At 39.0% G+C, this 13,339-nt stretch overlaps 2 protein-coding genes across 2 annotated transcripts; one reads left to right on the forward strand and one right to left on the reverse strand.

The window, feature by feature from the left end:
• Window positions 1–509: 509 nt before the first annotated feature.
• LOC138052688 (3-oxoacyl-[acyl-carrier-protein] reductase FabG-like) lies at window positions 510–11,259 on the reverse strand. Its single transcript, XM_068899238.1, has 10 exons — window positions 11,103–11,259; window positions 10,095–10,231; window positions 8,768–8,860; window positions 8,591–8,676; window positions 7,497–7,549; window positions 6,543–6,583; window positions 6,162–6,231; window positions 3,690–3,726; window positions 3,278–3,341; window positions 510–1,414 (listed from the first exon to the last, which is right to left on the reverse strand). The coding sequence occupies exons 1-10, from the start codon at window positions 11,152–11,154 to the stop codon at window positions 1,256–1,258; spliced, it is 792 nt and encodes a 263-aa protein (XP_068755339.1). The 5' UTR covers window positions 11,155–11,259; the 3' UTR covers window positions 510–1,255.
• On the forward strand, window positions 11,257–13,002 carry LOC138052689 (small ribosomal subunit protein bS6m-like). Its single transcript, XM_068899239.1, has 3 exons — window positions 11,257–11,511; window positions 11,620–11,759; window positions 12,733–13,002. Exons 1-3 carry the CDS (start codon window positions 11,467–11,469, stop codon window positions 12,923–12,925), a joined length of 378 nt encoding a protein of 125 aa, XP_068755340.1. The 5' UTR covers window positions 11,257–11,466; the 3' UTR covers window positions 12,926–13,002.
• Window positions 13,003–13,339: the final 337 nt, after the last annotated feature.

Here is a 13,339-nt window from a genome sequence, read left to right on the forward strand (position 1 = left end):
TTGGAAATTTTTCCTGCTGGCTGAAAGTGATTATTTCCAGGCCCTCAGCTGAACTTAGTTTTGATCTGCATGAGATTACTTTTAATACAGTTATGAAAAATGAGCTACATTAGTGGACTGATCACAAGTGGGAGTAGTTGGCAAAGTCAAAGGGCTCAGAGTGCTCGCAGAGGCTTTCATTCAATCAATCTCCAGTATTGTAAGTTGGTGCTGATGAAGAAATAATGACAATAGCTAAAATATAAGTAATAAGCCAACCAAGAGAGTACAAGTACATGCCGCTGGTTTCGTTTTCGGTCTCATGGCGTTTACAGGAAGTAATTGGTGAAGACCGATTTTGCGAGCCACTCTTCCGGAGATCGTCTTTGTACTGGGGCACAGCCACAACAGGAAAAACACATGTTGCTTACTTTGTGCCGACGACAAACCTTACAGACTTTTAAAAAGCTGGTTGTGAGAAGACAAAGTCTGTCGGGTTTGGGGGCAATTTACAGAGTCAAATCATTCAATTTTGTGCTTAGAGATGATTTACTACAAGAACTTGAAGATACCACTGTGCATATTATTTCTTCTTATTTTTGTCCTTACAAACAGCTTACAGCCACAACCGCCGAGCTGTTCGTGGCGGAGTAGGCGCTAAACGCAGTTCACTAGCGCGAACCCTTTTGGTTTGGTTACATTTCACGCTTTACAGTTCCTATGTCAACGAGTCGGTTTGCTAACGTCCTTTGTCGTTTCACTGACGTGTTCGTCAGCCTTTTGACATCCAGTTCTAACCCTAAGCTAATCATTAACTTTCAAGTCAATGCCAAGACCTAATCACAAAACCCTATTCACCAAGCCTAATCAACTGAATAAAAGATCCCAAAAATGAACCACAACCAAATCCGAAGGCGTATGAGTGAAACGACTGAGCACATTTGCGAAATGACCAGTTGTAGTCACGATTAGCGTAAACTCCGCGTCGAACAACTCGGCGCAGAGGTGAATTCAGCTACAGTGACTCCTTTTTCGAGGGTTGCCAATTTGGATATTGTTATCAAAAGACATTTGACAAGAAAGCATGCACGACTGTTCGATGAAGTAGCAATGCAAAGGGACTGACGGAAAAAATTCCATTTCTGTCTGCTGTTTGCGAGGACACTTCATCGTCACGAAGTCCTCCAAAAACGACGCCAAAGGCTGCCCCATTGCGTCTTACGAGACCAAAACTGTACCTCCCTGATTTCGTAATTTTTATGGATAATCCCGGTAATTATCTAGGACACATGGCGTGTCTTCCACCATCCACAGGCAAAGATGCACCAGTCATGAAAGATGAATCACTTGATGCCAAGAAAGCAATAACACTCGCAACTTCATCCACATCTCCATGGCGACCCAAAGCATGAGTTTGTTTACATCGTTCTAAAAACTAAGGTGGAGAAAAACAACATTTCTTATTCATGCTAGTTGTATGACCTTTGAAAGAAAGAGAGGTTGGAGATGCCTACCCTGCCACCTTCGTTAGCATTCGGGGGCGTTCTTTGAAGAGCGAGTCAGATACATTAGATGTTGATGAAATGGTATATATGAAATGAATCATATATGAACTGTGGATATGAAATCAAGTGAAGCTATCATCTTCGCAGTTATGAGCGCAATTTTTGCAATTGCGTAGAGAAGTTTGAAAAATTCAGGACTTCAACGGGGTTTGAACCCGTGACCTCGCGATTCCGGTGCGACGCTCTAACCAACTGAGCTATGAAGCCACTGACGTTGGGAGCTGGTCATTTGTGGGTTCCAATGGTCCCGTGAGGAATGAATCAATGATGAAATGGTATATATGAAATATAGATCTTATTGCATGAATAGATGTTATTGCATGAAATGAAATGAATGTATATTTGAAGTGCGGGCTATAGACGAACGAGAGAACTGAGTGATCCTCGCCCTTTACTGGACAAGTTAAGCAATTGAGCCCAACGAATTGACCTGCTCTCAACTGTACGTGTGGCTTCATAGCTCAGTTGGCAGAGCATTGCACCGGAATCGAAGAGGTCATGGGTTCTCAACAGATGTTATTCTCATGCAAATAAGTGGCGAGGTATTCAGCAGGCAAGCTACGGAGCAACTGCTGGTCCGGTCCGTCCGCAGGGCCTCTTAGGCCGTCCCCTTTTTTTTTCGTTTAGTGTCGAATGCGTTTCTCTATTCACTACTTGCACAATCCCATAATACATCTCTATTACCCCCAAAACTTTTGGAAACCATTGTTTGCAATTTCCCCCAATTGTTTGCAATTTCCCCTGGGACATGAAAATTTGGGGAAGAGTTTTTTGGGGGTAAAAGAGGTGTATTATGGGATTTGTGCAAGTAGTGAATATTGGGTCGGTCGGTCGGAATGGGATCGGAAAAAACAATCACAAGAATTCTCAGAATAGGCCTGGTACCACAGCATCATAGCTGTGGAGTAAAATATGAACCCCAAAAGATCAATATGTCGGAAAAGTTGGTTGATAGTGTAAAATTAAGACAACGTGGGAAAAAGGTCAACCACTGAAACTCCTATGCGACATAAAAATGGTTTAACTACGTCGTTACTTCTTTTTGTACAAAATGCATCAAGTATATAAATAGCGCTATCTCGGTCAATTTGCAGCAGAGACCTGCAGGCTATAAAGAATAGTTTCCATGGCAACTCACTCTTTTTCAATCCCCTCCAACCGGATTTCAATGTTTTTGGTGTCCTTAAGTTAGAAAAAACATTGAACAAGGCCACAAACTCGACCTAACATATCTATATGCTTGCAGGATCATGCAGATGAGGCACTATTGGTAAATATCAAAATAGAACGCTAAAGGTGGCCAAAAAAGCCTTTAATATCAAGGAGGTCTGGAACCCAGTATGTTGCCATGGTACCAAAACTGGTATGCTCGTATTGTGGAGCTCATCTACTGGAATCGTCCCATCATAGTTATGGTCCCATAAAGAATCAAGTATTTCTGATACAAATTAGCCGAGATATTTTTTCGTCATATTCGATCAAAATTTGGTTGAGTTTATGACATCATCACTTGGCTAATTTGCATAAAAAGAGACATTTGAAAATAGTAAAAAGCATTCTTCTTCTTGTATAGACTCTATGGTTATGTCTTAAAATGGCTTACATAGGAAAGATGCGAATTTCGTCATTCGTCATAGTAGCACTTAAAAGCCCTATAAAGCTAGTACAACAAACAACCATTCTTGCTCCTGGTAAACGTAAAAAAAAAAAAAAAAGGGGAAAAAATTGGTCACCTTCTGATATTCTTCTTCATTCATGCCTCCTCTTTTGTGAATTTCAGTTTGAATCACTCCAGGGCTGAAAACACAGTTAATAGAACAATAAGCAAGAAGACTTTCCTATTGAAGTATCCAAATAAACCCTGAAAGAGAGAAAGGGATAAATATACCGGTACTTTTCAATCCCAAACGTTAGTAAATGAACAAGTAACAGCTGTCCATGGACACAGTGAAAAGGAAAGTTCCTACGTTTAATTTCTGTGCAGGAGAGGATCCTGGATTTTTTTAGAAGGGGGTGCGCCCCTAAGAAATGACTTAACTGACGGAAGTGTTTTTGTTGCAGAATACAACAGTACTTATTACATACACCATAACCTAATATTGAATTTTCAATGTTCTTCATCTTTGTTGATGTCTAATCACTTACTTAACTGAGTTTACGCGAATTTGCTTGGAGGCCAACTCTGAAACAACAAGAGACATTTAAGAGTATTTTGAGAATCACGTGATTCTTTTCCCTATCATTTTCTTACTTTGGAGATCTAGATGAGAGCATATAAAGGATCCTCTGGCAGAAGCAATAAGGATCCATGGATGATACCAGTGAGAGCACACCACTGCACTACTCCATGCATGATGCAATTAGATGGAGGTGATGGTGTTGACGGGATGGGGGGGGGGGGGAGGGTGGGTGGGGTGGGGAAACTGGCACACCTGAGGTCAGGTTTAGATCAACCCACATAAATTATGATACCAGTAAAGTGTAGGGTACAGACGACGCCCCCTACCACTACGCCAGCTCACGTGGCTGCCCAGAAATAAGAAGAATTCCTGGATGATCACACATGGATACTGCAGGATGTTTACATCCTTTGCGTCATTTAATGCTTTTCTGGTTTTACATTTGTGTGTTGATGTCAAGTAATCCTAGGTCATTTTCTGAAGTTGGAAATAAATTCACGAATGGTTATAAGCCTCCTCAGATAATGATATGAACGATGACAAAAACAACAAAAACAGAATTATAGGTGCAAACTGCGAGAATAAAAAAGCAAGTACCGGTACTAAGTAAAAATATTACAAATAGCACTTTAATATACTCTTCAGTTGTAAGAGCACAAAAAAAAAAAAAAAACACAAGCACTGCTAAGGAATTAAACCATGGACTAACTTGCACAATTCTAACTGTTTGTCAGAGTGGAATTTTGGCATTGGCTATTTAGTCTGAGCACCCTCCCCACTCACCCACACTGTCTATTTAAAGGGCACTATTTAAGGAGCATTAACAATAAATTGGATTTCATTTGTTCAAGTAATAATAATTACTACTCTTATTTGTTTCCCCACTTTCGCCAAGCTCTGGGTCACACTTTGCATGGGTTCCCCATCTCGTTTGCATATTTCCATTAAAGGAGCTATGTCATGTTAGTTTAGGGTGTTTCAAGGGAAATCTTTTGTTAATCACAAGTTTAAAACTTGAAAATGATAATATGGAATTCAAATCATCAATATATCACAAACAAGATGATTCTGAGCAAAAATGACCTTTATCCAGGTGATTTGCCCTAAACTTGAAAAGCATTGGGCCAATTTAATTTTTTACAATAATAATAAATAATAATAATAAATATTAATGATATTTATTTATTGTCACTGCTCATCGCTGTCACAGCTCAACAGCAATCACCCAGCTCAACAAGGTCAAACCGAAAGCATACTATGGCACCTCTGGCTGCTGCTATACGGTCCATGTGTGACGTTGGAGCACAGCTTACTGCCAGCTGGAATCAGCTGTGTGTGCTGAGGATCTGAAGAAAAACACTTGGAGCAGAGGACAGAACCAACACAAACTCAACCCACTATACGGTTTGAGTGCTCCCACCACTGCTCCCCAAAGATTACCCAAATGCAATCTGTTTCAATCTTGTCAAATTGTGTACGTCCATCCATACTTCTCTGTCCTTTTGCTGTTGTCTTTTATGTCGTTCAAAAGTTTTAATTGGCTATTGCAATGTTTTTAATTCTACATTTTGGGTGTCATGAAATTACATCATTTTGCGTGACATAGCCCCTTAAAGCTCTTTCCTCTAATTTAAAGTGATGTATTTTTTAAATTATCTGTTATTATACACTATTATTTAAAAATATGTAACTATTATTCTACGAGGGCGTGCTGGATATGAAGTGATGGATAACCAACGAGGTGCGTACAGTAGCTCTGAGAGGGTTATAATCATTTTATATCCAGCAAGCCAGAGTAGAATACTTTATTATTGTTTCATTAAAAACTCCAGGATCAACAAGTTGAACTCTTGGACCACTGAAGCATCAATTTCTGCAAGGACAATTTTGGTCGAAAACACAGCTGCAAAAATGTTTTCAGCTCGCTTTATTGCTGAAGCGTTCCTTGACCATATTAGGTACAGCAGGTATATTTAACAATTAGACCCGTAGCCTGCAAGGGTTACGGGTGAATAGCCCATGAGGCGAAGCTGACTGGGCTATTGACCTGTGGCCCTTGAGGGCCAAGGGTCTAATTGTTTTAGTATCACCCAACTAGTCGGAAAGAAAAGGCAATAACAAAGTTAGCAAATGCAAGTTGAAGAACTATTTATTTGGGAATAAAACGAAATAGCGTCATGCTTTTTGCTACTCGAGAACTATTACTAATAGTCCTCTAGTAGCGTAGCCAATCCAAATGCAGGATTTGCATTAGTCCACTAGTTAGGTGATACTAAAAACTGATAGCCTGTGTCCGGTGAACCAATGAAAATGCTGAAATCTGATATCCATAGTTCATTTTTTAATAATAATGATTTAGAACCATTTTCTTCTGTTGATTGTAAGAGTGTACTCATGTTTCCAATAAAGCTGAGAAAAAAAGTTAACCAGCACTAACCAAGTGCAGCACACCTTGTGAGCTGATCGACTGCAGCTTTGGACATACAGTAAGCCAGCACTCCAGGAAACTGGAAAGTAATGAAACAGTAGATTGTTAGCAGGGCTTCTTTGCTCTTTATTATATAAAACTAAACCAAGGATTACTTTGATAGCCTGCATGCGAACTAATGTAATTCAGATTGTTCTGCAGGCCGTAGGTTCTATCCTTGTGTTTATACTTGGGTTTTTTTTCTTCACAAGGTCCATTTTAAACAATAAACAGTAACACTGACAATAAAAGGAAACAATTCGCAACACATTATAAACAAGGCTGTAATAAAACATATAGCAAAAGAAACCAACATGCTAGGAAAATTCAGTCAACTGAATGCTAACTTACCGATCTCATGCCATTAACACTGGACACATTCACAACACATCCTAGAAGAAAATACACAACATATCAATCATAACTACTTAATAACTGAGAGTGAGGTCAAGACAGAATAATCTCAAACCGAGGCCTTGCCTTGTCAATACAGCTAGGCTGAGGTTTGAGAATTTCCTGTAACGACTGAACAGTCAAGGTCATTAAGTTGTTTATTATATGGCTAACAGAACGGTTCTAAAGAAGAAAAAACCTAATTTGCATAATCCATAACCAGTCTGTGGGCATTACGGTGACCCCCCATGGTAAAATTAGCAGAAAAAAATCAATGTTAGAAAATTTTCGTGCGGACGTCCTTAAGTCTAAGTCTCTGCGACCAATTTCCAAAATTAAGGTAAGGGTAAAGGTTAGCATCCTTTTAGCTTAGGGTGAAATTAATATGTAACTGTTTATCCTTACCAGAAAAGCAGCATTTGGCGGACACTTTTTGATGTTAATTGTCTGTATTCCCACCCTGCAAGCAGAGTCTTTCTTAACTCAACAAGAAAGAAAGGACTCTGCAGAAATCGTGTAAAGACTACTAGTAGTCTTTATTGAGTATGCGCAAGCCATTGCTTGCAGACAGTTTCAAACCCAGGTCAAGTCTCAATCGCACTCCCAGCGAGATGCCATATTGATTTTTGTACTGAAGTACTGAAATTGTCCTTTCGCCTTTTCATTAGTTTGCTTTGCTTTTGTTTCATTAGTACCAGTATACAAAAGCCAGAATCCTAGTTTTAAGTTTCTCTTGCTCTCTCTACCTTTGGAAGTTATCTCACTACGAGCACTTTGTTAATAGGAGTAAATCAGTCACTATACTTAGCAGTTTCTTGGACACAATCAGCCACTTGGAGCTCAGAATTTTCCGGCTGTTTCTAGTTTAAATTACAAAAAGTTCATTTAATTGGTATTTATGACAAAACTTACCTTTTGTTTCTGTCAGATATGGTACAGCCAATGATGTCAGGTAAAACACAGCTCTGAAGTTTAAAAAATTTTATTCAGTACAATGATAAAAATAGGAAGGCGCGGTGGCCTTATTGTTAGAGTGCTCGACTTAGGATCGAGTGGTCCGGGTTCGGGTCCTGGCTGGAGACATTGTATTGTGTTCTTGGGCAAGACACTTCACTCTCACGGTGTCTCTCTCCACCCAGGTGTATAAATGGGTACCGGCAAAATGCTGGGGGGTAACCCTGCTATGGACTAGCATCCCATCCAGGGGGGAGTAGAAATACTCCTAGTCGCTTCATGCTAATGAAACAGGAGATAAGTGCCGGCCTGATGGGCCTTCTGGCTCGTAAGCTGAGACTTCACTTTACTTTTTACAATGATAAAAATAATACACAAGCATTTATTAAGAATCTTATTCAATCAACAATCAAATTTAATCAACATTTTCTTTTGTCCCTCACTGAAGTAGAAAAAAATGTCACATCCAGCGATACAATCCAAGTACTCTTGACTACTACACAGTGAGAAATTGATTTGAGTACATAAGCAATGAGTCACTTACTCATTGCTTATTTACAGTCAAGCTATGTCACACATGACCAGTACCTACAAGACTGAAATGAACATTCAAATTCCTCTTTGAAACTTCCGAGATTTGAAAGGAATGTTCTTGATTTTTCTGAAAGTTGCTGCAAAAAATGCACAATAACCAAACAATAATTCATTAAAATTAATACTTGAAATAGTTTTCACTTTTCAAACACTGTTTGTTTTATAATAATAAAACGAAAGTTCATAGCTGACTTTTTTGGATATATACACGTATCAAAGGAAATATCCAAGGAATTCAGAACTCCAGAGCAAAGTTCAAAACAGGCACACAGATTGGAATCAGTTTAAATTTCAAAATGACAGTACTGGTCACTCATGACACAGCTTGACTGTAAATCCTCAGTAAATGGGACAGTAACAAAAATGTTGGACCCACTCCATACATCAGTGATTTTTAAGATTTACTAACCTTTCTCCAACAACTCACTTATTTTCAAGGGTAATGTCAGAATGCTCACCGTGTATTGATGTTCATGACTTTGTCAAAGTCTTCCAGGGATGTAGTTTCAATACTTCCTTTCAGAACAATACCAGCGTTGTTTACCTGAAATTAGCAACTTATGGCCAAGTTGTCTCAGACAGAAAAGAAATACCTTTAATGCCAAAAATAAGCTATACCCCAAAGAATGGCTTACCAAAATGTCCAGCTTCCCAAAGTGTTTTATTGTTGCATCAAGAAGAGTCTTTATGTCTTCCTCCTTCTCAAGATCACCTTGAACAGGTAGAACCTTTCAAGAATTGCAACAAACAAGACATTAGGTATTTGTAAATTTTAAACCAGATAATTTTTCAATTCCATCAGAATTTTCTTATCTTGCATTCAGCATCCAAGACAGTACTACAACTAGCAGCAGAAATTTCGAGGTGAAATGAAGCAGCGGTAAAGTGATTAGACTAAGTACACTTGACTGCAGGGTTGGTGGTGTTAAATGGACTATCTGTACATTCCAAAGGGTGTTGGAACATCTTCATAGTAAACAATATTAAATTTTATACTCTTTTTGCACATGTCAACAATTAACAATTATTCTACGAGGGCGTGCTGGATATGAAGTGCATAGATAACCAACGAGGGGTGTGTAGCGCTCACTTGGTTATAATCAGTTTATATCCAGAAAGCCCGAATAGAATAATATAATTATTGTCTTATCAAAAACTCGAGGATCAACAACTCTTCTAGGTATCGTCGACTAAAGCATTGATTTCTGCCTCGGTCAATTCTGGACCAAAACAGTTTTTGTTGGCCATTTTTTGTCAGAGCTGCAAAAATGTTGTCAGCTCGCTTTATTGCTGATGCGTTTCTTAACCATATTAGGTACAACAGGTATATGAAATGATAGCCTGTGCCTGGTGAGCCAATGACAGTGCTGGAAATCTGATATCCGTAGTTCAGTTTTTAATAATAAATTTTATACTCTTTTTGCGTATGTCAATAATTTATGCCAACCCAGGCTCTTCAACCTTTCCCACCTGAAAAGGAGACTAGATTTTTGTCTGTCTAACGCCAGATGATTTTACTCATCAATTGGGGGTACTTAACATGTGAATGTCCCAGATTAAACAATCCCACTCTAAACCTGTGGGGTGATATGGTACTCCCCCAAAAAGCTAACAATAACAAGATGGAAACGGGAAGGAGGACTTGGTATGCGGGAGATGTCGATGACAGAAGCAAGTAACTATCAATTGTCTTGGGAAAATACACCATTTTGACAAACCTTATGGAATGATAAAGACATGTTGTTTTAGAAGATGGATATTAAAAATGACTAGTAGTATTGGGGGTTTAAGGCCACCCATAATCCCTTCCATATTGAAGAAAATTTTGGGGTACTGAGCAGAATTTACCGTAGGTGTCCCAGTAGAATTTCAACCAGACCAAGTGATTTTTATAATATCACAAGCAGCAGCCATAATAAGTCATTGTGTATGAGACGAATTTATCCAAGTCCATACAATCACCTGGGCATCTTTTCTACTTTCCTTGCATTTGGTTGCCACATCATCAAGTTCAGCTTTGTTCCTTCCTCCAAAAGCCACCTTACAACCAAGCTTAGATAACAAAAGCACTGTACCTCTACCAATGCCAGAGCTCCCTCCTGAGAAAAAAATCAGATGTGTAAACTTCTGCGTAAGTCTCTTAAGTACATGTAACTACTGTTATGCTGGAGGACATTTTTAGTACTATTATTCGAATAGGTAGACCAATAATAGCCATGCTGATGCTTTAAAAAGCATAAGATTGATTTTGAGTCTAATATTTGTTGCTGTTGGTACAACTTGTGTAACCCACAGAGCACCATGGAGAACACATGGGAGCTTGTTCAGAATATTATCAGTCCTTTTCAGGTAACAGTTGTAATCACTAATTTTTGAAATTTGGAGCGTAGAAAAATATGGAAAAAAAAATCTTTTGTGAAAATTTAAGAATATGTTGGGATTCAAAGGCACAGGGGAACTTGACAAAATAAAGTTTCTAGAAACATCTTAAATTATTAATAAGAAGTAAAGGAACATGGGAACATATAACCTCCCCCCCCCCCCCCTCCACACACATACACGCAGTAACCATGAATATTACAAAGTTGTTGATTCAGACGATAAATTTTTTAAACGCAGAGTTATCTGAACAGAGTGTAATGTGAAGTGCTAGATTTCAATCCCATATGAACCATGTGAGCGTTAGCCCTACTGATGGAAATGGGCCCACAAAAGGACAGAGAAAAACTCTGACCAGGGTGGGAAGTGAACTTAAATAAATTATTTAGCTCAAGTCCCACATTAAAATGCGCCGAAGCGATTAAACTTAAATGAAAACAAATATAATTTCCATGAATGGCACTCGCATTTAATTTGTCAGGAAGGAGCAGTCATAGAGACCTGCTCTCGAGAGAAATTGAAGAAAGAAATGCACTCTCACGAATCTTTACAATAATTAATATGAAACACAAAGAATTCAATTTCTATTACCTGTTACCAAAGCAACTTTACCGTCGAAAGATCTCCCTGGGTCACTGGACATCTTGACCTCAAAACTGTCCTCTCTAAGGCACTTGTAACCTCCCCAAACAAGCGCAGCAGCTCGGCGGGAACTGGGGAAGGTTTTTTATATAGATTTATCTTCGTTTTAAAGGGAGGGAAGACGGGAGGGAATAGATCATGAGAGACCTAAACTATCTCAACTGGAATTTATTGCATTCACTTTCATTTTCTGGGAGAAAAATGTAAAAAAATAATATCCAAACGAAAACTTAGAGTGACACAATTGCTGTGCCATACATGATGGGTGTTCTACACGAGCAGGGGATCCACGCGTTCTTGTTCGAATAACAAAATGCCTCAGTATGAACTATCCTTGATAACAAGGGTTCTTTCAAAGGTGAGAATGGCGAATTTGCTTTCTTTTTCGATTTTGCCGTACATTAATGGGCCTTTCTGACACGACGATGTTCATCGCATGTTAATATTAAAATTGTAATCATGACAGGAGGGATATGCCTCTGTACTGCGTCGAACTGCCTTGTCTATCATGGACAGGGGAGGAGTGGTTAGAAAAATGGAAAACCTTGGAGAACAGGAATTACCCCACAGAATGAGAGCGCACACCGAGTGGCATACACACGGGAGGTGAGAGTTCGTTTGAAAAGATCAAACCTGAAGCGGTTGACTCACTGAGTTGATTCAACTCGGTGCATCCATGGCATTCTCCCATGGCGTATATACTTTCATTGCTACTGTAAGTTGGAAAAGGTCACTTGATGTCATAAAACATATATATATATATATTAAATTATTATATTGATAAATAAATTGACATCTCGTTTGCAATGTTGATTCCTAGCATTGCCAAATTTAAACGCCCAGAATGCACTAGAATGCATCTCAGAGTACTCAAATTTTCAAAATTTCCCAGGGGGGTGAGGGGGGGATGCAGACCTCCCAGCATTTTACGCCTTCATCGCTCACTATGCATGTACACTTCGCAACGACATTATCTCCGCCTGTTACAATTCTCTCTTGTTCTTCTTCGCAAATACAACTAGCAAATATATCGGTCCGTGCATGTTATATGTTAAACTATCAAATAAGATGTATGCAATTTGCCATAAGGAATAAAAAGAGCTTTAGCTTGGCAATGGATGATGCAAACTGTGATACAAAGGATACGGTACAAATGGAGGTAGACTGGATTTTTAGTGTCCATCACAATTCCTTATCCTCAGCATTTGCTTGAAGTATCTGTTTAAACCGGCGGGTCTAATTTGCAGGTCGCAGGTCGCGGGTTGCAGGTCATTGTTTCACCAATACATGAAGTATCCTAAACATTCATAAAAGCTAACCTTAGGTCTAAAAACGTTTGTTTAGGCCTAATTAGGCCTAAGGTTAGCTTTTATGAATGTTTAGGATACTTTCTGTATTGGTGAAACAATGACCTGTAACCCGCGACCTGCGACCTGCAAATTAGACCCGCCGTGTTTAAACCATGTAATTTGGTCAGCTTAATTATAGTAAATATAATTAATTCATTATCTAATAGACAAGGAAAGGTAATTAATTTATTTTGGCAGTGGAATAAGAGAGTTCTTCTTGATTTGTTTAGGTACTTCTTGTTTCACTTTGATCTGGGACCAGAGGGTATCAAGGAGCTGAAGCATGAGTTAGACACAGATGTGGATCTTATTAGACCACGGATGGTCTATGTAAAGAGCCGCTATGATTCACAAAAACATGGACATAACATGCTGGAGTGCTGGGAGAGTTACAAACCTCCACATAGCTCATTTACGAGATGAAATAGCAGAAAACATCTTGCAGTACATACAGTGTAAATGCTAATTCCAAATTTTGTAAATAAAATGCATTGTTTTAACTTGAGTCTTTTAATTAACTTGCATGTTAATTGCCAATGAGTCAGCCGAGCGGAGAGATGTGAGGCTGATGAGGCGGCAGCCTTAATAGAGCCGAAGTGCAAGAGTGTTGTGTATGCAGTAAAAATTTCGAGCGCTCCAGAGAAAATATAATGCAAGGTAAGGTAAGGGAACAAAGGCTGCTTACCATGTGACTTCAAGAACCAATGAAAGCACATGTTTTGATATGTGATGTCATTAGACAAATTGGCATGACACGACATCGTTCACATGGATATTTGTGATCGAGTGAAAACACATTATTTTCCACTTCTATGACCATTGTGTTGTGTACATTAA

This window comes from Montipora capricornis, chromosome 6, assembly GCF_036669925.1.
Source record: "Montipora capricornis isolate CH-2021 chromosome 6, ASM3666992v2, whole genome shotgun sequence".
In the NCBI taxonomy this organism is placed as follows: domain Eukaryota; kingdom Metazoa; phylum Cnidaria; class Anthozoa; order Scleractinia; family Acroporidae; genus Montipora; species Montipora capricornis.